We start from the raw sequence: 25,534 nt of genomic DNA, 5'->3' as shown, positions 1-25,534 counted from the left end.
ACCTGTCCTTTTAATGTTCTCTGTCCTTCTGTGATCTCTGTCCTTCTAGATGCTCTGTCATTCTTCAAGGAACTTTGTCCTTTTTCTACACGCTCTGTCCTTTTTATTTCATTTTAGGAGCTCTGTTCTTCTAGTAGCTGTATCTCTTTAGGTCCTCTGTCTTTCTTCTAAAATTTCTGTCCTTTTCCTAGGATGTCTTCATCCAGGAGCTCTATCCTTCTAGGTGCTCTGTCCTTCCTCTAACTATTTTTTCTAGATGCAATGTCCTTCCTTCTTCTAGAAGCTTTTTCCTTCTTCTGTGTCCTATATCCTTCTAGGATTTCTGTCCTTCTCTTAGGATTTCAATTTGTCTTGGTGTTCTGTCTTTCTTCTTTGAGCTCTGTCCTTCTAGGAGATTGTGCTTCTATAAGCTCTGTCCTTTCAAGTGATCTGTTCCTCCTCTTGGAGTTCTGTTCTTCTAGGAGCTCTGTCCATCTTCTTAAAGCTCTTTTGTTCTAGGAGCTCTGCCCTTCCAGGAACTGTAACTGTCTAGGTGCTCTGTTCTTCTTCTAAAAACTCTTTCCTACTTCTATGAACTCTGTCCTTCTAGGAGTTCCTTTCAGGTCTGTCTTTCTGCTAGGATTTCCACTTTTAGTGCTCTGTCCTTCTTTTACTAATGCTGTTCTTCTAGGTGCTCTGTCTTTCTAGGTTTACTCACCTTCATCTAAGAGCTTTGTTCTTCTAAGTGCTCTGTTCTTCTTCTAGGAGCTTGGTTCTTCTTCTAGGAGCTCTTTCCTTCTTCTATGAGATCTGTCCTTATGGGAGTTCTCTCCTACTGCTAGGAAATCTGTTCTTCTAGGGTTTCGATCGTACTTCTATGAGTTTTGTCCTTCTTTACAAGCTTTGTTCTTCTTCTAGAAGATCAGTCCTTTGCAAGAGCTCTATGCTACTAAGTGTTCTGTCCTTCATCTAGGAGCCCTGTTTTTGTAAGAGCTCTATTCTTCTAGGAGCTCTGTCCTTCCTCTACAAGCTCTATCCTTTTTTTTGGAATTTCTGGCCTTCTATGTGCACTGTCCTCCTTCAACAAGCTCTGTTTGAGCTCTGTCCTTCTAGGTGCTCTCTTCTTCTCCTGGGAGCTTTGCACTTCTAGGTGCTCTGTTCTTCTCCTATGAGTTTGGTTTTTCTAGGTGCTCTGTCCTTCTAGGAGCTCCATCCATGTAGGTGGTCTGTCCTTCTTTTACTAGCTCTGTCCTTTCAGGAGCTTGTTCCTTCTAGTTGCTATGTTCTTCTTATACAATGTCTTTATTTTCCAGGAGCCCTGTCCTTTTAGGTGCAATGTCTTTCTTCAAGCTAGATGCTTTGTCCTAGATGCTCTGTAGATTTTCTAGGACTTATCTCTACTTGGAGACCTGTCCTAGGAGATCAGTCCTATGTAGGTTCACAGGGGGACATTTGTCATTGCTTTTGTGCATTTTTTCAGTAATGATCTCTATTTGCTGTTTTTTTTAAAGTAAAATTGACATTCTACAAGTACGGTGCATGCTATTTTGTTTTATTATGCATCTGATTGTGAAGCTGCTTTAAGCCCATGCAGCTGTATTCGACTAGTTCATTGCTACGCAAAAATTAAAAATTGTGCTCATTTTGTGCACAGCTGCTCGCCACCTCCTGACCAGGTGTAATACTCATTCATGTTTGAGTTTTTCATGCATGTGAGAAAAATTGTTCAGAATTCACTAGGGTTTTTTTCTTTTTTTTTCTGGGAGTTCTTCTTTTATGAGCTGTCCTTCTTTTAGGAGTCTTCTCCTTAAGTCCTGTCCTTGTTCTAAGAGTTCTGTCCTTTTGAAAATTCTGTACATCTACTATGTGTCATGTCCTTGTTCTAGGAGTCCTATACATCCTCCAGGAGTCCTGTACATGTTCTAGGAGGTATGTCCTTCTTCTGGGAGTCAGGTCCTTCTTCTAGGAGTCTCATACATCCTATATGAGTTCTGTACATCTTATATGAGTTATGCTCTTCTTCTAGGAGTCATGTCCTTCTTCTAGGAGTTCTGTTCTTCATGAAGAAGTCCTGTACAACCATCTTCTATGAGTTCTGTTCTACTAGAAATCCTGTATATCCATTTTCTAGGAATTCTGTTCTTCTAGGAGTCCTGTACATCTTCTAGGAGTCCTGTACATTTTCTGGGAGTCCTGTGCATCTTCTTAGAGTCCTGTACATCTTCTAGTTTTGTTTTTCTTCTAGGAGATTTGCTCTTCTTCTAGTAGTCCTGTATGTCTTCAAGAAGTTCTGATCTTCCAGGAGTCCAATACATCAGTTCTACTTCTTTTATAACTTCTGTCCCTTATATCCTATTATATCCTATCTGTCTTCTAGTGAGGCTATATAGAGGAGAAAGGACATGTATGTGTGTTTGTATGTCACTATACATAGCAAAGTAGGGGCATGTGCTATATAGTAATGTTGCTGTATATATGATATCTGATAGTGACGTATATATAGTGTATATACACTACATATACATGGTGGGTGGTATATATTTTACATATAGGGGTGTGAGCTGTATACACAGTACATATATATGGAGGGCGATATATATCTTCTATATAGGGGTGTGCGATGTATATACAGTACATATGTATGGCGGGTGATAAATATATGTGGGGAGGGGGATGCTGCTGCAGCTGGCTGCCGGTCCCCCCGGGGGTGCTGGTGCAGCAGGGGCGGGTGTGGCCCCCCGGTGGCGGCAGTGAGGGCCCCGGGTCCGCACACACAGGAGGGGGAGTCAGACAATAGAGCAGCAGTGGCGGCAGGAGGGGGAGGAGGGGAGAGGAGAGGAGGGGGAGCCGCCGCCGCTGCTGTTGCTGCTGCTTCTCCTCCGGCTTCCGTAGCTGATGCTGGAGATTTGGGGGCTCTCGGGTGATCGATCAGCAAGAACCCCCGGGCGTACACCCGACTCTGCAGCGTGCACCCGCGGGGGGCCCTCCCTACCCCCGCGGAAGAGACGCCGGAAAAACCGAGGATCTACCGGGGAGATGAGGAGCCCGGCCCGGGGGAGCGGCCAGAGGCGGCCTGGAGACCTGGAGCCCGGAGCCGGGGGGGCGAGGTGACGGCTGCGGCGGGGTGAGTACCGAGGACCCCGGAGAATACTGAGACCCCCCCCCCAATTTGTATGTTAATGTCCCCCCCCTCCAAGACCCCCAACATGTGTGTGTATGTGCCCCGACAGTACAGAGACCCCCAACATCTGTGTATATGTGTATGTGCCCCCGACAGTACAGAGACCCCCAACATCTGTGTATATGTGTATGTGCCCCCCTCCAAGACCCCCAACATGTGTGTATATGTGTATGTGCCCCGACAGTACAGAGACCCCCAACATGTGTGTGTATGTGTATGTCCCCCCCTCCAAGACCCCCAACATCTGTGTATATGTGTATGTGCCCCCGACAGTACAGAGACCCCCAACATGTGTGTATATGTGTGTGTGCCCCCGACAGTACAGAGACCCCCAACATGTGTGTATATGTGTGTGTGCCCCGACAGTACAGAGACCCCCAACATGTGTGTATATGTGTATGTCCCCCCCACCAAGACCCCCAACATCTGTGTATATGTGTATGTGCCCCCGACAGTACAGAGACCCCCAACATGTGTGTATATGTGTATGTGCCCCCGACAGTACAGAGACCCCCAACATGTGTGTATATGTGTATGTGCCCCCGACAGTACAGAGACCCCCAACATGTGTGTATATGTGTATGTGCCCCCCTCCAAGACCCCCAACATGTGTGTATATGTGTATGTGCCCCCGACAGTACAGAGACCCCCAACATGTGTGTATATGTGTATGTCCCCCCCTCCAAGACCCCCAACATGTGTGTATATGTGTATGTGCCCCCGACAGTACAGAGACCCCCAACATGTGTGTGTGTGTATATGTGTATGTGCCCCCGACAGTACAGAGACCCCCAACATGTGTGTATATGTGCCCCCCTCCAAGACCCCCAACATGTGTGTATATGTGCCCCCCTCCAAGACCCCCAACATGTGTGTGTATGTGCCCCGACAGTACAGAGACCCCCAACATGTGTGTGTATATGTATGTCCCCCCCTCCAAGACCCCCAACATCTGTGTATATGTGTATGTGCCCCCGACAGTACAGAGACCCCCAACTTGTGTGTATATGTGCCCCCCTCCAAGACCCCCAACGTATGTGTGTATATGTGTATGTGCCCCCGACAGTACAGAGACCCCCAACATGTGTGTATATGTGCCCCCCTCCAAGACCCCCAACATGTGTGTATATGTGTATGTGCCCCGACAGTACAGAGACCCCCAACATGTGTGTATATGTCTATGTCCCCCCCTCCAAGACCCCCAACATGTGTGTGTATGTGCCACCGACAGTACAGAGACCCCCAACATGTGTGTGTATATGTATGTCCCCCCCTCCAAGACCCCAACATGTGTGTGTATATGTGTATGTGCCCCCGACAGTACAGAGACCCCCAACATGTGTGTGTATATGTATGTCCCCCCCTCCAAGACCCCCAACATGTGTGTATATGTGTATTTCCCTCCGACAGTACAGAGACCCCCAACATGTGTGTATATGTGTGTCCCCCCCTCCAAGACCTCAACATGTGTGTATATGTGTATGTGCCCCCGAGAGTACAGAGACCCCCAACATGTGTGTATATGTGGATGTGCCCCCGACAGTACAGAGACCCCCAACATGTGTGTATATGTGCCCCCCACCAAGACCCCAACATGTGTGTGTATGTGCCCCCGAGAGTACAGAGACCCCCAACATGTGTGTATATGTGGATGTGCCCCCGACAGTACAGAGACCCCCAACATGTTTGTATATGTGGATGTGCCCCCGACAGTACAGAGACCCCCAACATGTGTGTATGTGCCCCCGACAGTACAGAGACCCCCAACATGTGTGTATATGTATGTCCCCCCCTCCAAGACCCCCAACATGTGTGTGTATATGTGTATGTGCCCCCGACAGTACAGAGACCCCCAACATGTGTGTGTATATGTATGTCCCCCCCTCCAAGACCCCCAACATGTGTGTATATGTGTATTTCCCTCCGACAGTACAGAGACCCCCAACATGTGTGTATATGTGTGTCCCCCCCTCCAAGACCTCAACATGTGTGTATATGTGGATGTGCCCCCGACAGTACAGAGACCCCCAACATGTGTGTATATGTGCCCCCCACCAAGACCTCAACATGTGTGTGTATGTGCCCCCGAGAGTACAGAGACCCCCAACATGTGTGTATATGTGGATGTGCCCCCGACAGTACAGAGACCCCCAACATGTTTGTATATGTGGATGTGCCCCCGACAGTACAGAGACCCCCAACATGTGTGTATATGTGTATGTGCCCCCGACAGTACAGAGACCCCAAACATGTGTGTATATGTGTATGTGCCCCCGACAGTACAGAGACCCCCAACATGTGTGTATATGTGTATGTGCCCCCGACAGTACAGAGACCCCAAACATGTGTGTATATGTGCCCCCCACCAAGACCCCCAAGATGTGTGTATATGTGTATGTGCCCCCGACAGTACAGAGACCCCCAAGATGTGTGTATATGTGTATGTGCCCCCGAGAGTACAGAGACCCCCAACATGTGTGTATATGTGTATGTGCCCCCGACAGTACAGAGACCCCCAACATGTGTGTATATGTGTATGTGCCCCCTCCAAGACCCCAACATGTGTGTATATGTGTATGTGCCCCCGACAGTACAGAGACCCCCAACATGTGTGTATATGTGTGTGTGCCCCCCTCCAAGACCCCCAACATGTGTGTATATGTGTATGTCCCCCCGACAGTACAGAGACCCCCAACATGTGTGTATATGTGTATGTGCCCCCCCTCCAAGACCCCTAACATGTGTGTATATGTGTATGTGCCCCCCACCAAGACCCCAACATGTGTGTATATGTGTATGTGCCCCTGACAGTACAAAGACCCCCAACATGTGTGTATATGTGTATGTGCCCCCCACCAAGACCCCCAACATGTGTGTATATGTGTATGTGCCCCCGACAGTACAGAGACCCCCAACATGTGTTTATATGTGTATGTGCCCCCGACAAGTACAGAGACCCCCAACATGTGTGTGTATATGCCCCCGACAGTACAGAGACCCCCAACATGTGTGTATATGTGTATGTGCCCCCCTCCAAGACCCCAACATGTGTGTATATGTGTATGTGCCCCCGACAGTACAGAGACCCCCAACATGTGTGTATATGTGTATGTGCCCCCGACAGTACAGAGACCCCCAACATGTGTGTATATGTGTATGTGCCCCCCCTCCAAGACCCCCAACATGTGTGTATATGTGCCCCCCTCCAAGACCCCCAACATGTGTGTATATGTGTATGTGCCCCCAACAGTACAGAGACCCCCAACATGTGTGTATATGTGTATGTGCCCCCGACAGTACAGAGATCCCCAACATGTGTGTATATGTGTATGTGCCCCCCCTCCAAGACCCCAACATATGAGTGTGTATATATTTGCCCCCCAAGAGTACAGAGACCCCAAACATGTGTGTATGTGTGTGTATGCACCATGGGCACTCCAAGCAATATGTTAGTATAGGACTGCACACTGGGCACTATTTGGCATTATGTTAGTATAGTACTGCACACTGGGCACTATTTGGCATTATGTTAGTATAGTACTGCACACTGGGCACTATTTGGCATTATGTTAGTATAGTATGGCACCCTAAGCACTATTGGCATTATGTTAGTATATTAAAACATGGGCACTAGTTGGTATGTTAGTATGATATGGCACTCTGGGCACTATCTGGAGCTATGCTGGTATAGTAGGAGACACTGGACACTATTTGACATTATGTTAGTATAGTAAGGCACTTTGTTCACAGTTTGGCACTATGTTAGTATATGACATCTTGGGCACAAGTTAGCATTATGTTAATATAGTATGGCACCCTGGGCATTATTTTGCAGTATGTTGGTATAGTATGGCACTCTGGGCACGATTTGGCACATGGTAGTATATAACACCTCAAGCATTATGTTACTAGGCACTATGTGCCCAGGTTGCCACATTTTGCTAACATACTGCCCAGGCTGTCATTCTTTACTATTTGGCACTATGTAAGTATGACACCTTAGGCACTATTTGGCCCTATGTTAGTATAGTATGGTATTCTGGGCACTGTATGTTAGTATAGTATGACACTCTGAGCACTATTTGGCTCTATGTAAGTATAAATATTACACCTTGGGTACTGGTTGACACTATTAGTATGGTATGTGACCTAGGGTACTAGTTGACATTATGTTGTTAGTATGGTATGACATTGTGAGCACTATTTGGCTCTATGTAAGTATAATTATTGCACCTTGGGTACTGGTTGACACTATGTAAGTATGGTATGGCACCTAGGGTACTAGTTGACACTATGTTGTTAGTATGGTATGACACCTTGAGCACTATTTGGCTCTATGTAAGTATAATATGACACCTTGGGTACTAGTTGACACTATTTAAGTATGGTATGGCACCTAGGGTACTGGTTGACATTATGTTGTTAGTATGGTATGACACCTTGGGTACTGGTTGACACTATGTTTGTATGGTATGGCATGCTGGGCACTTTTTGAATTTAAAATACTGGATGTGCACAGCCCAATAATTACGTGGGTGTAAAATTTAGACATACCAAAAGACATCAATGTAAATCAAAAGAAAGTGCATGTCACAATGCAAAATCGTTGCACCAGATATAAACATAGCCAAACATAGCCAAGCATATAAAATAACTACTACTGCACATATGACTATGTCATATCTGTTTTATACCATAATGAACAGAGTTACTGCTTAAAATGTGCAACACAGTACATAGCAAACATTCCCACAACAGGAGTAAAGTGCAGTCAAAAAAGTTTGATAAAAAAAAAATTGCATGAATATCACCAAATGGTTGCAGGGAGATATCGGAACAGTTTCTTTGCGTTTATGGCTATGTTCACGCAACGTAAATTTTCTATTAATCACGGCCGTTGTTGCCGATTTGCACTGCAGTCAATGGAATTCTGGCCGGAGTGTATACACATAGTATATACTCCGGCCGGGATCCCTAGCGGCCGCACGAAAAACTGACATGTCAGTTTTTTGCGCCCGCTATTCATTGACAGACATGGATGTGCCCGCATCCCAATTCAGCACAAATTAAGTTCATCCGGCCGGTACTGCTGTACCGACTGGGATGATCTTCGCTGACATCGGCCGTTCTGTGACACGGCCAGGTCACAGAACAGCCGGTGTCTTACAGCGTGGGAACCAGGCCTATGAATGTATTTGCAATATGATCAATAAAATACAGTGAAATCTTGGATTACGAGCATAATTTATTCCAGGAGCGTTCTTGTAATCCAAATCATCTATATAGCTGTCAGGAATGCCAGTAGCAACAGGTGGAATAGACAGAGACCCGGACAGTGAGCCCTGCGCTGTTCCCGCCCACTGTCGCTACCTACTTGCCACACGGCCCTAGGCAGACGGGGACAACCACGAAGGCAGTCCCTGCTCTTGTATAGGTGGTACACAAAACACGGACAGACAGACACAATAAGAATAGTCAGCAATCCGGGTCACAACGGTCGGGCAGCAAAAGTACAAAAACAGGATCCAATAGGCGTAGTCAAAACACAGGCAATATGGTAAGGGGCAGGCGGCAAGCAAGGGAGGTCAAAGGATGCAAAGCAAAAATCAGGAGAAGAAAAGAAACAGAACCACAAGCAGGCAGAGACTAATGGTGCTTTTACACTGAGAGATTTATCTGACAGATCTTTGAAGCCAAAGCCAGGAACAGACTATAAACAGAGAACAGGTCATAAAGGAATGACTGGGATGTCTCCTCTTTTTAAATCCATTTCTGGCTTTGGCATAAAAAAATCTGTCAGATAAATCTCTCTGTGTAAACGCACCATAAATCAATAGCCAGCAATGAGCACACAGACTGGGGTTAGTGATATAGGAGGCCAGGGTTGTGGTCCAGAAGGTGATTGGAGGGACCAGCTGTCAATCACTGAGGCAAAGGAAGGTTAAATGTTACATGACCAGAGGAACCTTAGCAGAACAGACACGGGTGGGGCAGGGAAAACAATTAGCAGACCAGAAGGAATAAGACACAGTTCAGACTGGCACAAACAAAGGCAAACAAAACACAGAATAAATGGAAGATTATGGCCAAAAGGGCAGTCTCGGTCGTACCTTACGCACCGATGACTGCGCCAAAGTTGCACTAATAACAGTAGGAAAGTAAATTTTCCCATAAGAAATAGTTGGAATGCAGACAGTTTGTTCCACAACCCAAAAATAAGGTACAGTGTTCTGTAGCAATAAAGAATGCTGCATCAGTAAAGAAAGGGTTAATCAGTTAACTCCCCCCTCCACATACAACTCCCCAAGCAGCGGAAAACCTGTGGGTACTACTGGCGGGTACCTGGAGTAGCTATCGGTGAGGGGGTTAAATCAGGGGTCAGAAGGAAGCAGGGGTCATACATCATCTAGCCACAGGTGTGCAGCAGCGGCAGGAGATGTCTGGGCGAGGCCCTGTGGAGTTAAAGCACTCACCCGTTGGGTTATATCTAGGCTTCCTGAGAGCCGGAGTAGGAGGGCACCGCAGGCTCAGTCACTCTCTGTCCTCCGGCAGCAGGGAGAGGAGATAAGGTTGAGCTGCTCGCTTCCACAGGAGGATTGCTGTTATTCTACAGGGTCCCTGATGAGGACGGGCACCGGAGGAGAGACGAAAGGCTTCTGATCACTGGCAGAGTTGATAACAGTGAGTTAAATTGTGAGGGCTTTCTACCTAGTACACTATCAGGATGGGGGCACAGGGGGGGCTTGGATTACCAAAACAGGGTCTTTTACAGAGTTACAATTTTTAAAAATCATTTGCTTGTCTTGCAAAGCATTCTCAGACCAAGTGACTTATAATCCAAGGTTTACTGTATATGTTTTATATCTGGTGTGCCGATTTTGCATTGTGACATACTTTTTCTATAGGTTTTTCACTGGGCACAGTTGGTTATTACTGTATGTTACTATAGCAGTATGTTTACTATTTGGCAGTATGTTTGTATAGTATGGCTCTCTTTGGCCACAATTTGGCACTATCTTAGTATACTGTGGCTCTCTAGGTGGTATATTAGTATAGTATGGCTTTCTGAGCACAGTTTGGCCCTGGTAGTATAGTATAGCATTCTCTGTACTATGTTAGTATAGTATGGCTATGGTTATTGCTGACTCCCCATTCTGAACCTAACCCTTAAAGGTTTAAATCTTAGGGTCCTTTTAACACGGCTGCAAATGATCACAGAACAGTGAGTTCGGTGCTCGCTTTCAGTACCTTTACAGGAACTGCTCAGACTGCGGCTTATCTCTCCAAGAACTAAGGGATCGGGATGGGATTTTTCCTGACCACCTGACCCCTATCTCCACCGATTTCATCGGTCAGTTAATGTTGGGGCGATTCCCCCCCCCCCCCCCATGTACTATATACTGACAGCCAAACCCGCTGCGGGTAAAAGTATAAAGTGTATGGGGTATCCAGTATTCAGTGTGCTGATAGCTCTGTTCATCCTGAGCTTCCAGGTTCATAAATAGAATGCCAGAACCTTTGTGCAGACTGACCCAAGGGCAGGACAAACTCATTCAGAGTCCATGGAAAGCTGAGTGACAGAACGTTAGATGGAGACAATTCCGGGCGGCTCGGGCTGAGATTCCCGGGGCTCACTGGCATCTGGTATATGCTATTTTCCATAGAGGGGGAGGGGGCACTTACTTATTCCTATAATGTAATATAATACAATATAAATGTTGTCTGTCACCGGCTGCGGGTGGATGAGATAAACCGATGGGGGTGACTGATCCTGCCGATAACATCCGGATATTACATGGCGGTAATGAGATGCTGCAGCTGCTGGTCTTATCGGATTCTGGGACTTAAGTGGTATCACTCAGCTTTGGAGCCCCGCATGGCGAGTGGCATCATGTAGACGGATAGGGGCTCCAGTATGGAGATGTACAGTGACTCGGATGGAGGCAGCGTCTGAAGACTTTGCAGAGTTTCCGGATTTGCATTTCGTGGTCATCGCGGCTCCTTCCTACCTTCTCCTCAGTAAGGATCTTCCTCCGGTCGGAAGCTTCTCGCTGAGCTCGCTCTTCTACTTGTCCCACTTACTGGTCCTCGGAGGGACTGACGCTGCGATTCACCCGAAACATGGAGATTAATGCGATTTCATTAAAATGATGGCGCGCTCCGCAGCGGAGGGAACGAGGTGCCGCACCCCGGCCGCATATGTGCTGGGGAGCGTATATAGTGATAAATCTTGTATAACATGGGGATCTTCTCTATACAGTGGGGAAAGTAAGCATATCATACACTGCTGATTTAGCAAGTTTTTCCACCTACAAAGAATAGAAAGGTCTGTAATTTTTATTGTCCGTACACTTTAAGGCTATGTTCACACTACGTCAAAGTACATCGGCAACAACGGCCGTACTTTATGCATGTTGAACATTGCCTATTAATATAAACATCATATACGCTATATAAACATTGTATACGCCCCGGCCGGGATCCCATGCGGCGCCGCAAATAACTGACATGTCAGTTTTCTGCAGCTGCAATTTATTGAATTGCGGCTGTAGAAACCCTGTTAGTTAACACAATGAAGCGAGCGGCTCCGTCCGCTTGCTTCATTGTGTGCTGTGGGAGGTTCTGATTAGAGATGAGCGGAACTTTCGGACTTTCGGTCCGAAAGCCACTCACTCCAGTGCGAATGCATCTTGAATTCCCTGGAAGAGCCTGCCCCCAGATTCCAGGGAGGGCAACTATGCACCCGGCATCGCAGGCATAGCAATTGAGCAAAGATACCATGGGACCAAAAGTCCAACGGTTCGCTCATCTTTAGTTCTGATGCGGGTGCACGCTGATGTGCCCGCATCAGAACCCTGCGGCCGGGAAGATCATCCAGCCGGGGTCACGGAACCGCCAGTTGTTCACGTAATGTGAACATAGCCTTACAGAATCTATAAGGCAAAAAAAGTTTTTCCTCCTAGTCTGCACTATTACCTTGCACCTGTTTGAACTCATTATCTGCATTAAATAAGCCTGTCCACACATTTAATCAACCACACTCCAACCTCTCCACCATGGCCAAGTTTTAAGAGTGATCTAAGGACACCAGGGACAAAATTGTAGACCTGCACAATGCTGGGATGGGCTACAGAACAATAGGAACAGCTTGGTGAGAAGGCAACATCTGTTGGCACAATTATTAGAGAATGAAAGAAGCACAAGATGACTGTCAATCTACCTAGGTCTGGGACTCTATGCAAGATCTCACCTTGTGAGGTAAGGAGGATTCTGAGAAAGGTCAGAAATCAGCCCAGAACTTCACGGGAGGACCAGCTCAATTACCTGAAGAGAGCTGGGACCACAGTGCCAAAGATTACCATTAGTGACATACAGTACTACACCAACAAAATATAATTTTTTGTTATCAACTCTACTCCTCCTGTTTGGAGGAAGAAGAAAGGATGAGTTCAACCCCAAGAACACAGTCCCAACCGTGAAGCGTGGGGGTGGAAACATCATACTTTTGGGGACAGGAGGACTGCACCATATTGCAGGGAGGATGGATAGGGCCGTGTATTATGGGATTTTAGCCAACAACCTCCTTCCCTCAGTAAGAGCATTGAAAATGGGTGGTGGCTGGGTCTTCTAGCATGAAAATGACCGGGGCAACTAAGGAGGAAACACACAGCCAGGAAAACTAAGGAGAAAACACACAGCCGGGGCAACTAAGGAGGAAACACACAGCCAGGACAACTAAGGAGGAAACACACAGCCAGGACAACTAAGGAGGAAACACACAGCCGGGGCAACTAAGGAGGAAACACACAGCCAGGACAACTAAGGAGGAAACACACAGCCAGGAAAACTAAGGAGGAAACACACAGCCAGGAAAACTAAGGAGGAAACACACAGCCAGGACAACTAAGGAGGAAACACACAGCCAGGAAAACTAAGGAGGAAACACACAGCCGGGAAAACTAAGGAGGAAACACACAGCCGGGACAACTAAGGAGGAAACACACAGCCGGGACAACTAAGGAGGAAACACATAGCCAGGACAACTAAGGAGGAAATACACTGCCAGGAAAACTAAGGAGGAAACACACAGCCGGGACAACTAAGGCGCAAACACACAGCCGGGGCAACTAAGGAGGAAACACACAGCCGGGGCAACTAAGGCGGAAACACACAGCCAGGACAACTAAGGAGGAAACACACAGCCAGGACAACTAAGGAGGAAACACACAGCCAGGACAACTAAGGAGGAAACACACAGCCGGGGCAACTAAGGAGGAAACACACAGCCAGGACAACTAAGGAGGAAACACACAGCCAGGAAAACTAAGGAGGAAACACACAGCCAGGACAACTAAGGAGGAAACACACAGCCAGGAAAACTAAGGAGGAAACACACAGCCAGGAAAACTAAGGAGGAAACACACAGCCGGGACAACTAAGGAGGAAACACATAGCCAGGACAACTAAGGAGGAAATACACTGCCAGGAAAACTAAGGAGGAAACACACAGCCGGGACAACTAAGGCGCAAACACACAGCCGGGGCAACTAAGGAGGAAACACACAGCCGGGGCAACTAAGGCGGAAACACACAGCCAGGACAACTAAGGAGGAAACACACAGCCAGGACAACTAAGGAGGAAACACACAGCCAGGAAAACTAAGGAGGAAACACACAGCCGGGGCAACTGAGGAGGAAACACAGGCGGGGCAACTAAGGAGGAAACACTCAGCCGGGGCAACTAAGGAGGAAACACACAGCCAGGAAAACTAAGGAGGAAACACACAGCCGGGGCAACTAAGGAGGAAACACACAGCCAGGACAACTAAGGAGGAAACACACAGCCAGGACAACTAAGGAGGAAACACACAGCCAGGACAACTAAGGAGGAAACACACAGCCAGGACAACTAAGGAGGAAACACACAGCCGGGGCAACTAAGGAGGAAACACACAGCCAGGAAAACTAAGGAGGAAACACACAGCCAGGAAAACTAAGGAGGAAACACACAGCCGGGGCAACTAAGGAGGAAACACACAGCCGGGAAAACTAAGGAGGAAACACACAGCCAGGACAACTAAGGAGGAAACACACAGCCGGGACAACTAAGGAGGAAACACATAGCCAGGACAACTAAGGAGGAAATACACTGCCAGGAAAACTAAGGAGGAAACACACAGCCGGGACAACTAAGGCGCAAACACACAGCCGGGGCAACTAAGGAGGAAACACACAGCCGGGGCAACTAAGGCGGAAACACACAGCCAGGACAACTAAGGAGGAAACACACAGCCAGGAAAACTAAGGAGGAAACACACAGCCGGGGCAACTAAGGAGGAAACACACAGCCGGGAAAACTAAGGAGGAAACACACAGCCAGGACAACTAAGGAGGAAACACACAGCCGGGACAACTAAGGAGGAAACACACTGCCAGGACAACTAAGGAGGAAACACACAGCCAGGAAAACTAAGGAGGAAACACACAGCCGGGGCAACTGAGGAGGAAACACAGGCGGGGCAACTAAGGAGGAAACACACAGCCGGGGCAACTAAGGAGGAAACACACAGCCAGGACAACTAAGGAGGAAACACACAGCCGGGGCAACTAAGGAGGAAACACACAGCCAGGACAACTAAGGAGGAAACACACAGCCGGGGCAACTAAGAAGGAAACACACAGCCGGGGCAACTAAGGAGGAAACCCACTGCCAGGACAACTAAGGAGGAAACACATAGCCGAGACAACTAAAGAGGAAACACACAGCCAGGACAACTAAGGAGGAAACACACAGCCGGGACAACTAAGGAGGAAACACACTGCCAGGACAACTAAGGAGGAAACACACAGCCAGGGCAACTAAGGAGCAGCTCTGTAAGAAGCATTGCAATGTCCTGGAGTGGCCTAGCCAGTCTCCACACCTGAACCCAATAGAAAATCTTTAGAGGGAGCAGTAGCTCAATGATGCCCAGTGACAGCCCCGAAACCTGAAAGATCTGGAGAAGATCTGTATGGAGGAGTGGGACACAATCCTTACTGCAGTGTCTGCAAACCTGGTCAAGAAAAACAGGAAAAGTCCGACCTCTGTAACTGCAAACAAAGGTTTCTGGACCAAATATTAGGGTAGCTTCACACGGGCGGGCTCGCAGCGAGATTCTCGCTGCGAGCCCGGCAGGTCCTGGCAGTTCCCATAAACTACATACTTGCTGCGGACCGCAGCGAGTATGTAATTGTTCCGCGCTTAACTCCTTCTACTCCCGGCCGGCTCCCCCGCTGTAAGCAGCATACATTACCTGTCCTTGCTGCTCGGGTCCGGCGTCCTGCTCTCCCGTCCGGCCAATTAGTGTGTTGCCCAGCCGCAGCCACTGATTGGCCGGGCGGGAGAGCAGGACGCCGGACCCGTGCAGCAAGGACAGGTAATGTATGCTGCTTACAGCGGGGGAGCCGGCGGGAGTAGAAGGGGTTAAGCGCGGTACAATTACATACTCGCTGCGGTCCGCAGCAAGTATGTAGTTTATGGAAACTGACAGGACCTGCCGGGCTCGCAGCGAGAATCTCGCAGCGAGCCCGCCCGTGTGAAGCTACCCTTAAAGGAAAAGTCCTGGCGTTTTCTAAAACCTGCCATCCTGCAGGGGGAGGGGGGAAATTGATCACAATTACTAACTTACCTCTCAAGCCCACGGTGACTCCCGCTGGAAGGCATTTCCCCCTGAGTTGTGATGACATTACAACCCAGGGGAAAAGGCCTGCCCCGGCTGCTGAACTGGCCCCTCAGGCAATCAGTGACTGGAGCGGCATCCCGCTGATGTTGTCGATAAAGTTATCTTTGTTGTCAATGATTGTCATCGATGATGTCATCAAGGATGTGATTGATTTCATTAGTGATGGCAACACTACTCGATGATGTCATCAGTGATGTCAACGATGATGTCGATAAAGTTATCATTGTTGTCAATGATTGTCATCGGTGATGTCATTGATGATGTCATCAGAGATGCCATCACTGCTCAATGATATCATCAATGATGTAATCAATGACGTCATCAGTAATGTCAACGATGATGTTGTTAATGATTGTCATTAGTGATGTTGTAAATGATGTCTTCAAATCTATTATCGTTGATGTCGTCATTAATGTTGATGTCATCGATGAGGTGATTGATGTCATCAGTGATGTCATCACTACTCGATGTCATCAGTTATGTCAACGATGATGTCGATAAAGTTATCATTGTTGTCAGTGATTGTCGTCAGTGATGTTGTGGATGATGTCTTTGATTCTATTATCGATGATGTCATCATTGATGTTGCTGTTGTCGATGTCGACAATGATGTCATTGATGATCACTACTTGATGATCGATGATGTAATCAATGATGTCATTGGTGATGTCAACGATGATGTTGTCGATAAAGTTATCATTGTTGTCAATGATTGTCATTGGTGATGTCATCCCCCCCCCCCCCCTTCGTAGAATGCAAAGGTTTTAGAAAACACCAGAACTTCTCCTTTAAGTTCTGTTCTTCCATTATATCAAAAACGTATTTCATGTAATAAAATGTAAAATAATTATTTAGAAATCAGACAATGTGATATTCTGGATTTATAGACACAGCCTCTCACAGGCGAAGTGTCCCGACCGGCAGGTATATCCCGGGGATCATCAATATATATTTATATATATATATAGGGCTGGTATAACCCCTAGATCATCTATATACGTGTATGTCTGGTATAACCTGGGTATTACTATGGCTGCTATGTTATATACTGATCTCCATTTTTTGTTCTCCCCCCCCCCCCAGGACTCGTAGCACTTACGGACAGCGCTGGGCTCCCACCCCTGGGGGGCACATGGTCCGGTCTGCCCACCCCCACTTCAGAAGATGACCAGACTGCTGCTGGGGGTCACTCTAGAGCGGGTCTGTAAGGCGGTGCTGCTCCTGTGCCTCGTGCACTTTGTGATCATCATGATCCTCTACTTTGACGTCTACGCTCAGCGCTTGGACTTCTTCAATCGCTTCAATATCCGGAACTCCTCGCGGGTTCACCCCTACTACAACTTTACCCGGCCCAACGGGACCGCCCACAGCTACGCTGCCGCCACCTCTGCCGCAGAGACCTTCACTGCCAGTGCCAAGATGGATCCCAACCAGACTGTCACCGAGCGGCCGCTCCCTCCGTGTCCAGACTCTCCACCAGGACTGGGTAAGTGGAGGCTGTAGAGGGCTCAGTGTGCTTGTACATGGTTTGTTACAATGTGTCTACACAGCAGAAATCTCCTTCCTGTCTGATGGTTTTTACCTGCACTGATACATTGTAACAAACCCTCTGCAGTGAAGTGTTAGGCCGTGCGCACACAGAGCTCTTATCACACAGATTTGGTGCTGGAATCCACGTGACTACCATTGTACAAGATGTACTAGACAGGAGTGCATATGTTTTAGAGGCTGAGAGGATATGATCTCACACTATTAGGAAAAACCTATTTATTTGGGGGTGTTTGAGAGTCGGCAAACACCCCCAGAGAGTCACACGGTCCCTGATCTACTCTAAGTTTATTCCATTTTATCGTTGTTTTGTTGACGACTTGTTTAATTTGTGGAAGGGCAGTGAGTAGAGGGCCCTGGAATTTGTTGAATACTATACAGGGGTACTCCGACAAAAAAATGTTTTCTTCAAAATCAACTGGTGTCAGAAAGTTATATTGATTTGTAAATTTCTTCTATGTGAAAATCTATAATCTTCCAGTATTTTTCAGCTGCTGTATGTCCTGCAGGAAGTGATGTATTTTTTTCCAGCCTAACACAGTGCTTTCTGCTGCCACCTGTCTGTGAGGGGAACCGTCCAGAGCAGGAGAGGTTTTCTATGGGTGTTTGCTACTGCCCTGGACAGTTTCTGACATGGACAGAGGTGGCAGCAGAAAACACTGGGGGAGATTTATCAAACATGGTGTAAAGTGAAACAGGCCCAGTTGCCCTTAGCAACCAATCAGATTCCACCTTTCATTTCCTCTTTGGAAAATGAAAGGTGGAATCTGATTGGTTGCTAGGGGTAACTGAGCCAGTTTCACTTTACACCATGTTTGATAAATCTCCCCCCTAGGTTTCTAAATAGAGGTTAAGCCATCTGCTTGATAGGGGAGTTCAGAGGGGGGCCTGATTGCTGCTCCCGCTTATTAAGACTGTTAAATGCAGCTGTCAAACATGACAGCTGCATTTAAAAGTCTTCTATGGCACTTTCCCTGGTGTCTAGGGGGGGGGGATACCTTCATCTCACCGGCCTGGGAATCAGCGTCGGAATGTCGCTGATCTAGGCTCGGTATTCTATTGATCTGGTCTGCAGCAGACCAGACCAATAGAGCACCGATCTCATTGATCGGTGCTGTATAAAGCATACTGCACTGATAGAAAAAACCCTCCCCTAATAAAAGTCTGAATCACCCCCCTTTTCCCATTTTGTAAATAAAAATAAATAAATAAACATATTTGGTATCGCCACGTGCATATTCACCCGAATTATTAAATAATCACATTCCTGATCTCACACGGTAAACAGCGTAAACGCAAAAACCCGCCTAAGGGCAGAATTGTGCATTTTTGGTTGCATCAAATTGAGAAAAATTGTAATAAAAGCAATCAAAAATCGCATATAGAAAGTACAGAATATGGCGCAAAAAAAGATACCTCACACAGCCCCATAGACCAAAGGATAAAAGCTTTACAAGCATGGTCATAAAGCAATTTTAAGGAACGTTTATTTTCTGTAAAAGGTTTTATTTTTTTTAAAAGCCATCAAATAATATAAAAGTTATGCAATTTGCATATGGTTTTAATCGTACTGACTTAAGGAACATGAAAACTGAATGGAAAAAAATGAAATTCAATTTCTAGATAAAGAATTCATAATTGAGATCTACTGGCCATTGAGTATCCATGCAGAGCTGGGTGACAGGGGAGAGCAGTCTTGAAAGGCGCCTCATGCTGCGCTGTTTGTGAGCTGGACGCCATGTTGAGTCCTGACGCTGTCACTAAGCGAGACCTATCCTGATCTCACACTTCTCACAGCTGAGGGTTTGGTACAGCAGCACAAGTCTCTTCTGTCCAGTTAAGTCTTGACATCATTATGGGCGAGGCAGCCATGACACTCGTCCTCATACAATCTGCTCCCCTAATCAGGTCTTTTTCATCAGGAAATTGCATTAGTTATCTGCTGCGCTCGTCTGACTGACGCCACCGCAAGGGCCCCAGGAGCACAAATCATAATGGAGCTCCCAGTCTCAGGAAGCATTAGCATGATTCATCTGCAGCCTTGCTTAGTGCATGAGGGGCCGGGAGACAACTGCTGCAATGGAGGCCACCGGTGGTTGTCGCTGAGGGAGCCAACGCATGGGACATCAATGGTTGTCCCATGTGCTCTTCTTCCATGTTGGGAGTGGCAGTCTCTGGATGGGGACCACTGTATATTATGTGACCTATACTACTCTCTGTCGTCTTCTTCCATGTTGGGAGTGGTAGTCTCCTTGGTATTGACAGTGCTTGTTCTCTCTTTCCAGTTGGCCGCCTGTTAATTGAGTTCAGTTCCCCGATGAGCATGGAACGGGTGCAGCGGGAGAACCCAGATGTGACGGAGGGTGGCAGATACACGCCCGGGGACTGTCAGCCCAAAGAGCGGGTGGCAATAATCATTCCATTCCGGCACCGGGACCATCACCTTAAGTACTGGCTCCACTACCTGCACCCCATCCTCCGCCGCCAGAAGGTGGAGTACGGCATCTACATCATCAACCAGGTGAGATGCATACTGCGACAGCTGCAGACCTTGTCATGTGAACTGTGCTGGCTCCTTCCAAGGATGTGTGAGGCATCATGTGATCAGTATTGGCTCCTCCTACAGCTGCATACAGTGTCATGTGATCAGTATGGGCTCCTCCTACAGCTGCATACAGTGACATGTGATTAGTATTGGCTCCTCTTACAACTGTATACAGTGTCATGTGATTAGTACAGGCTGCTCCTACAGCAGCCTGCAGTGCCATGTGATCAGTATTGGCTCCTCCTACAGCTGTATACAGTGTCATGTGATTAGTACTGGCTCCTTCTACTGCTCTGTACAGTGTCATGTGATCAGTACTGGCTGCTCCTACTTGTACAGTGTCATGTGATCAGTACTGGCTCCTCCCACAGCTTTATGCAGTGTCATGTGATCTTTACTGGCTCCTTCTACAGCTCCATAGAGTGTCATGTGATCTTTACTGGCTACTCCTACAGCTCCATAGAGTGTCATGTGATCTGTACTGGCTCCTACTATTGCTCAGAACAGTGTCATGTGATCAGTACTGGCTCCTCCTACAGCTGTATGCAGCGTCATGTGATCAGTATTGGCTCCTCCTACAGCGGCTCCTCTCCCCAGTCTGTTTCAGTGCTCCCTGGAGTGGTAGCATTATATTCATGTGCCAGGAGGACCTGAATGAGCAGCGTTGTAGGTCCATCATTCCCTGTAGGGGTGTATCGCTCCGCTCTGATCCTGTGCTGTCACTGTCCTCACTGGTTCAGTAAATAAGTAATTCTGTAATGTCTGATATCTGTACACTGCTGCCATATGTCGGTGCTATGTAAAGATTATCGCTCCTTTCCCTCTGCAGTTCGGGGAGGAGACGTTTAATCGGGCAAAGCTCCTGAATATCGGATTCCTGGAGGCGCTAAAGGACGCGGAATACGACTGTTTTATCTTCAGCGACGTTGACCTCATCCCCATGGACGACCGGAACCTCTACCACTGTTATGAGCAACCGCGACATTTTGCAATCGCCATGGATAAATTTGGCTTCCGGTACGGGGCGCCTCATTTGTTTTTTTTTTTTGTTTTTTTTTTGGGGGGGGGGGGGGGGCACTGAAACAAACCCTCAGCGGTGAGCAGGACTTGGTCACTAACAGTGACTAACAGTCTGTATAATATCAGAGAGATCACGTGAGACCACTCTGTGTTCAAGCTGAAAAGCTTCTGTATAACGTCTTGTTATAAGTAAAGATAAGAAAAAGAAAACAATAACAAAATACGCACCTTCTTCTACCAACAGTTACATAGCCTGTGTCTAAACCCCCTATTACACGGGGCGACTAGAGGAGCTTTCAGCGCTCGTTTGCTCCTTGTTCCCCGCTCGCTGCCGCTGTTACTACACGCGGCGGCAACAAGTGGGTGAAAGCTGCTACTTTCAAGGTCAAGAGGCAGTCTGAGGGGGCTCCCTCTACGCAGCTCCTGTTGCAGACTATCATCACTACAGAGCATTGCATCTATATGTTTTTCCTTTTACAGAATTACCTTCAACCCCACATGGGTAACAACCCTTGAGGGCTAGATGCTAAGTGTCACCCATGTTTTCCAGGGTCAGCAGTATACATGTACATGGCTCCAGACTGCTCAAAATCTCCTTGTCTTTATTGCCCCTCTGTTTTGTCCTTCGCAGGCTTCCGTACGCTGGATATTTTGGAGGAGTTTCTGGTCTGACTAAGGCGCAATTCCTGAAGATCAATGGTTTCCCCAACGAGTATTGGGGGTGGGGAGGAGAGGACGATGACATTTACAACAGGTGCTGAGCTTCCTATGGCAGGTGGCATGCCACAGCGTCTAACCTTACTGCCATTAGTATTGTGATCCCTCATGTATATCGGTATTAAGCTACGTTAGTTGGTGTTTAGTCTCCTGGTGACGTATAGAGAGTGACCTTGTATGCGCCATGATGCTCCCACTCACCCGATTTTGTCTCGTTCTCAGGATCACATTGAACGGGATGAAGGTGTCCAGACCCGACATTCGCATCGGACGCTACCGAATGATCAAACACGAGCGAGATAAGCACAATGAACCCAACCCCCAACGGTAAATCCTGCCTGACATCCATGTGTCTCATGGGGGTTCACTTACTTACTGATTTCATTGCTAAATCCATGAGTGCAGCTCCTGCTGGTCAATAATGGAAACAGTCAGCAAGCCTGGTGAATGGTAATCTGACATGTCAGCTGTGATAGGCTGTAGGTGTCTGATGGAGGTGGAGCAGGGGCTGAGCATGCCTCTAAGCCTATGTTCACACACCGTCATAGTGGCGGCCATTTTTAGTGGAAGGCCGTTATTTAACAGCAAACAACAATTGTTGTTTTTGAGATAATGCCCCTTATTTACTGTTAATTGAGGGACGTCCACTAAAAATGGCCGTCGGTGTGTGTACATTGCCTAAATCAACATCAACATTCTCATCTTGTCCTGTAGCTACAAAATCAGTAGTAATCTACAATATATAACACCAGTGCAGCTGTGGAGGGGAATTCCGGGGAAGTCCGGTAAATGTTTCTGGATTGCTTATCAGGAAATCTGGAAAAATTTGTACCCATAGGGGGAGAGTTATTAAACATGGTGTAAAGTGAAACTGGCTCAGTTGCCCCTAGCAACCAATCAGATTCCACTTTTTATTCCTCACAGACTCTTTGGAAAATAAAAGGTGGAATCTGATTGGTTGCTAGGGGCAACTGAGCCAGTTTCACTTTACACCATGTTTGATAAATCTCCCCATGTGTGTATATATGCCCCTGAGAATACAGAGCCCTCAACATGTGGGAATATGAGTGTGCGCCCCCCAAGAGTACAGAGACCCCAAGCGTGTGTATATGTGTATGTGCACCTTGAAAACACCAAGACCCCCAACATGTATGTATACATTTTGTGCATCCCAGAGTACAGAGACCCCCAACATGTGTGTGTATATGTTTATGTGCCCCCCAATAGACTTGGACGTGAACGCCCTTCAGTTTTTGTTCCTGGGAAAATTCATAAAAATGTGTCTGTTCTGGAAAGTAGGTGCAGAAATTATAGGTCCCATCCTAATTTTTGTCCGGAATACCAGTAAAGGTGACCCTATATAAGCCTATAGGAGCATCCGGAAACTGGCCAGAATTCCGGATGTGTTGCTAGGCACCCTGACCGACGTCAGCAAGTACTGCCAAATGCTGCATCTGGCCCTTAAACTGTACATGCTACTAATCTGGACCGCATATTTATATAAATATATATATAAATGAACCTTTCCGAACTCCGTAAACAGTACCCCTCCCCACCCCCGGCGATCTCCATATTGGCTCCTTTATTTTGAATAGAGCCATGGGTACAGCATGTGACCCGCAGCTCCATTCATTCTGTATGGAGCCACCGGAAAGAGCCAAGTACGTCTCCTTTCAGTGGCTCCATACTGAATGAATAAAACCATGGTCATGTGTGGTACCCGCAGCTCTATTCAAAATAAAGGAGCCATGGGATCCCAGGATAGCCACTGTTCTTTTAATGTTTGGTTTCTTTCTTTTTTAATAGTCATGTTTTTATATGTGTAATGAATAAAGCTATATTTCTTTGCTACTTAAATTCTGCATTTTTTCTTACTGAGAATATTAGTCTAGCTGTAGTAGTGTGACAACTTCATGTTCATATAATTATAGAGCATATGTGATAAGATTTATGAGAAGCAATTGCCTGTGGACACATTTGTAGACATATTCTAATTTTAAGTTACAATACCCCTTTAAGAGCAGAGCTGTGTTTGACAGGTTGGGGAGCTGTTGGCTCTTCTCACTGTCAATCACTCTTGTGGCTGGAAGCAGCATTATACCTCCGTCCAAAAAAAAGCTGCTATCTCCCCCAGTGCATTGGCACACGAGCAGAATGAAAAGGGAGCGGAAAAGAGAAGCTGGAGAGCAGTATGGGGGAGATTTATCAAACATGGTGTAAAGTGAAACTGGCTCAGTTGCCCCTAGCAACCAATCAGATTCCACCTTTCATTTTCCAAAGTGTCTGTGAGGAATGAAAAATGGAATCTGATTGGTTGCTAGGGGCAACTGGGCCTGTTTTACTTTACACCATGTTTGATAAATCTCCCCCTATGTCTTTTATTCTTCTCTTCAGTTTGTTCGGTTAGGAAATACCGATGGTTTCCTGAAGCCTGAAAAGTTTCCTGATCAGTGTTTCCTGACCGTAAAAACAGACATGGTTGTGTGAATAAGGCCTTAGACATGATGTAACAGCAGAATAGTGAGTGCAGCTCTGAAGTCCTGATTTTACAGCTGAATAGTGAGTACAGTGGAAGTGACTGTAGTATTAGAGATGGGCAGAGGATTTACATGCTGAGATGAATCTTGTGATATTAATGTTTGTGCCATTATCTGCCGTTTTACATGGATTTTGCAATCTGCAGAGGCTGTTATGATTATTTCATATATGTTTCAGGTTCACCAAGATCCAGAACACGAAGGTGACAATGAAGAAGGACGGCATCCACACGCTGCGCTATCAGGTCGTTCATTTTGCTAAATACCCCATGTACACGAACATCACGGTGGATATAGGAAAGCCACCACCGCGGCCTGCCAGGGGATAACGCTTTGCACACGCCTGCTCCGCCTCTACACTTACTGACACTGACCGCTGCGGACTCCACCGCTGGATGCATCACAAAACACGGTCACATGGACGGTTCTGACATGACAAGATCCTATCAGCCGCCTGTGAGAGGGATGACAGAATCTGCTGCCAGCGGGATCCACTGTGATCTGCCCTATGGCTGTGGCGGGAGAACCACCCGGAAGCATCTCCTGTGCAATGTGTTGAAATTCCTTCTTCTTTTATCAAACCCTTTGCTGGATTTCTTGGTCTTTTTTTTTTTTTTTTTTAATCTGGGGCCTGCCGGAGGGGTGACTATCCAAAGCCCCAGAAACATCTAGAGCTGCGCTCACAATTCTGCTGGTTTCCCATGCAGGAGCACACCATCTTTGCTGCGGTTCCACCACACACTATGATCTGCCGTGTTGCACTGTGAGAGATGTGGGGGCTTCTACCAATATATGCAGTGTGCCCCCCAATGAGTGTGGCGGAAGATTAATGGTCGCTCTTCATAATCTGAGTGGAGTCGATGCTGGAATGTAATGTGATTGCCCTGCAGTTCTAAGCCACAGCAATGGTGCTGGGAGAGGGCGAATGTCTGGTGGCGTCCAGGATCAGAGGGTGAAACGTATGGCTCAGCTTGGATACAATGTGCGCAGCGTCCATCATTGTCTTCCCTTCAGAAATGGGACCAACCCTAAGGTCTGACCCTTGGGGAAGGTGGGGAGCACAATATGGAGGGGGTGGACGCAGGACTGACGCTGACATACGTTTAACCCTCCACGTCCTGTTTCTGCTGTCATTTGCTCCTACCCCAATCTTCACTGGTTTTTCACTTTTTTTTTTTTTTTACAATCTACATTTGGTTTTCTGTATCTAGACATAATTATAAAAAAAACAAATGAGAAATGCATGAGATTCCCTGTCCAGAGACCGCGCCGTCCATGCATGTGA

The 25,534-nt window shown here is 47.1% G+C and overlaps 1 protein-coding gene across 1 annotated transcript; it reads left to right on the top strand.

The window, feature by feature from the left end:
- The first annotated feature begins 2,828 nt into the window (after window positions 1–2,828).
- B4GALT2 (beta-1,4-galactosyltransferase 2) lies at window positions 2,829–24,682 on the top strand. Its single transcript, XM_069981176.1, has 7 exons — window positions 2,829–3,103; window positions 16,966–17,368; window positions 19,716–19,951; window positions 20,805–20,992; window positions 21,627–21,749; window positions 21,935–22,039; window positions 24,428–24,682. The coding sequence occupies exons 2-7, from the start codon at window positions 17,047–17,049 to the stop codon at window positions 24,576–24,578; spliced, it is 1,125 nt and encodes a 374-aa protein (XP_069837277.1). The 5' UTR covers window positions 2,829–3,103; window positions 16,966–17,046; the 3' UTR covers window positions 24,579–24,682.
- Window positions 24,683–25,534: the final 852 nt, after the last annotated feature.

This window comes from Dendropsophus ebraccatus, chromosome 8 (genome assembly GCF_027789765.1).
Source record: "Dendropsophus ebraccatus isolate aDenEbr1 chromosome 8, aDenEbr1.pat, whole genome shotgun sequence".
Taxonomy (NCBI): Eukaryota; Metazoa; Chordata; class Amphibia; order Anura; family Hylidae; genus Dendropsophus; species Dendropsophus ebraccatus.
Note: the sequence above shows the minus strand (reverse complement) of the source record. Positions and strands in the feature narration are given on the sequence as shown.

Coding starts and splice junctions, on each gene's coding strand:
- B4GALT2 (XM_069981176.1), top strand. CDS start 17,047: ATGACCAGACTGCTGCTGGGGGTCACTCTAGAGCGGGTCTGTAAGGCG. Junction 20,993..21,626: donor ATGGATAAATTTGGCTTCCG/GTACGGGGCGCC, acceptor TGTCCTTCGCAG/GCTTCCGTACGCTGGATATT. Junction 22,040..24,427: donor AATGAACCCAACCCCCAACG/GTAAATCCTGCC, acceptor TATATGTTTCAG/GTTCACCAAGATCCAGAACA.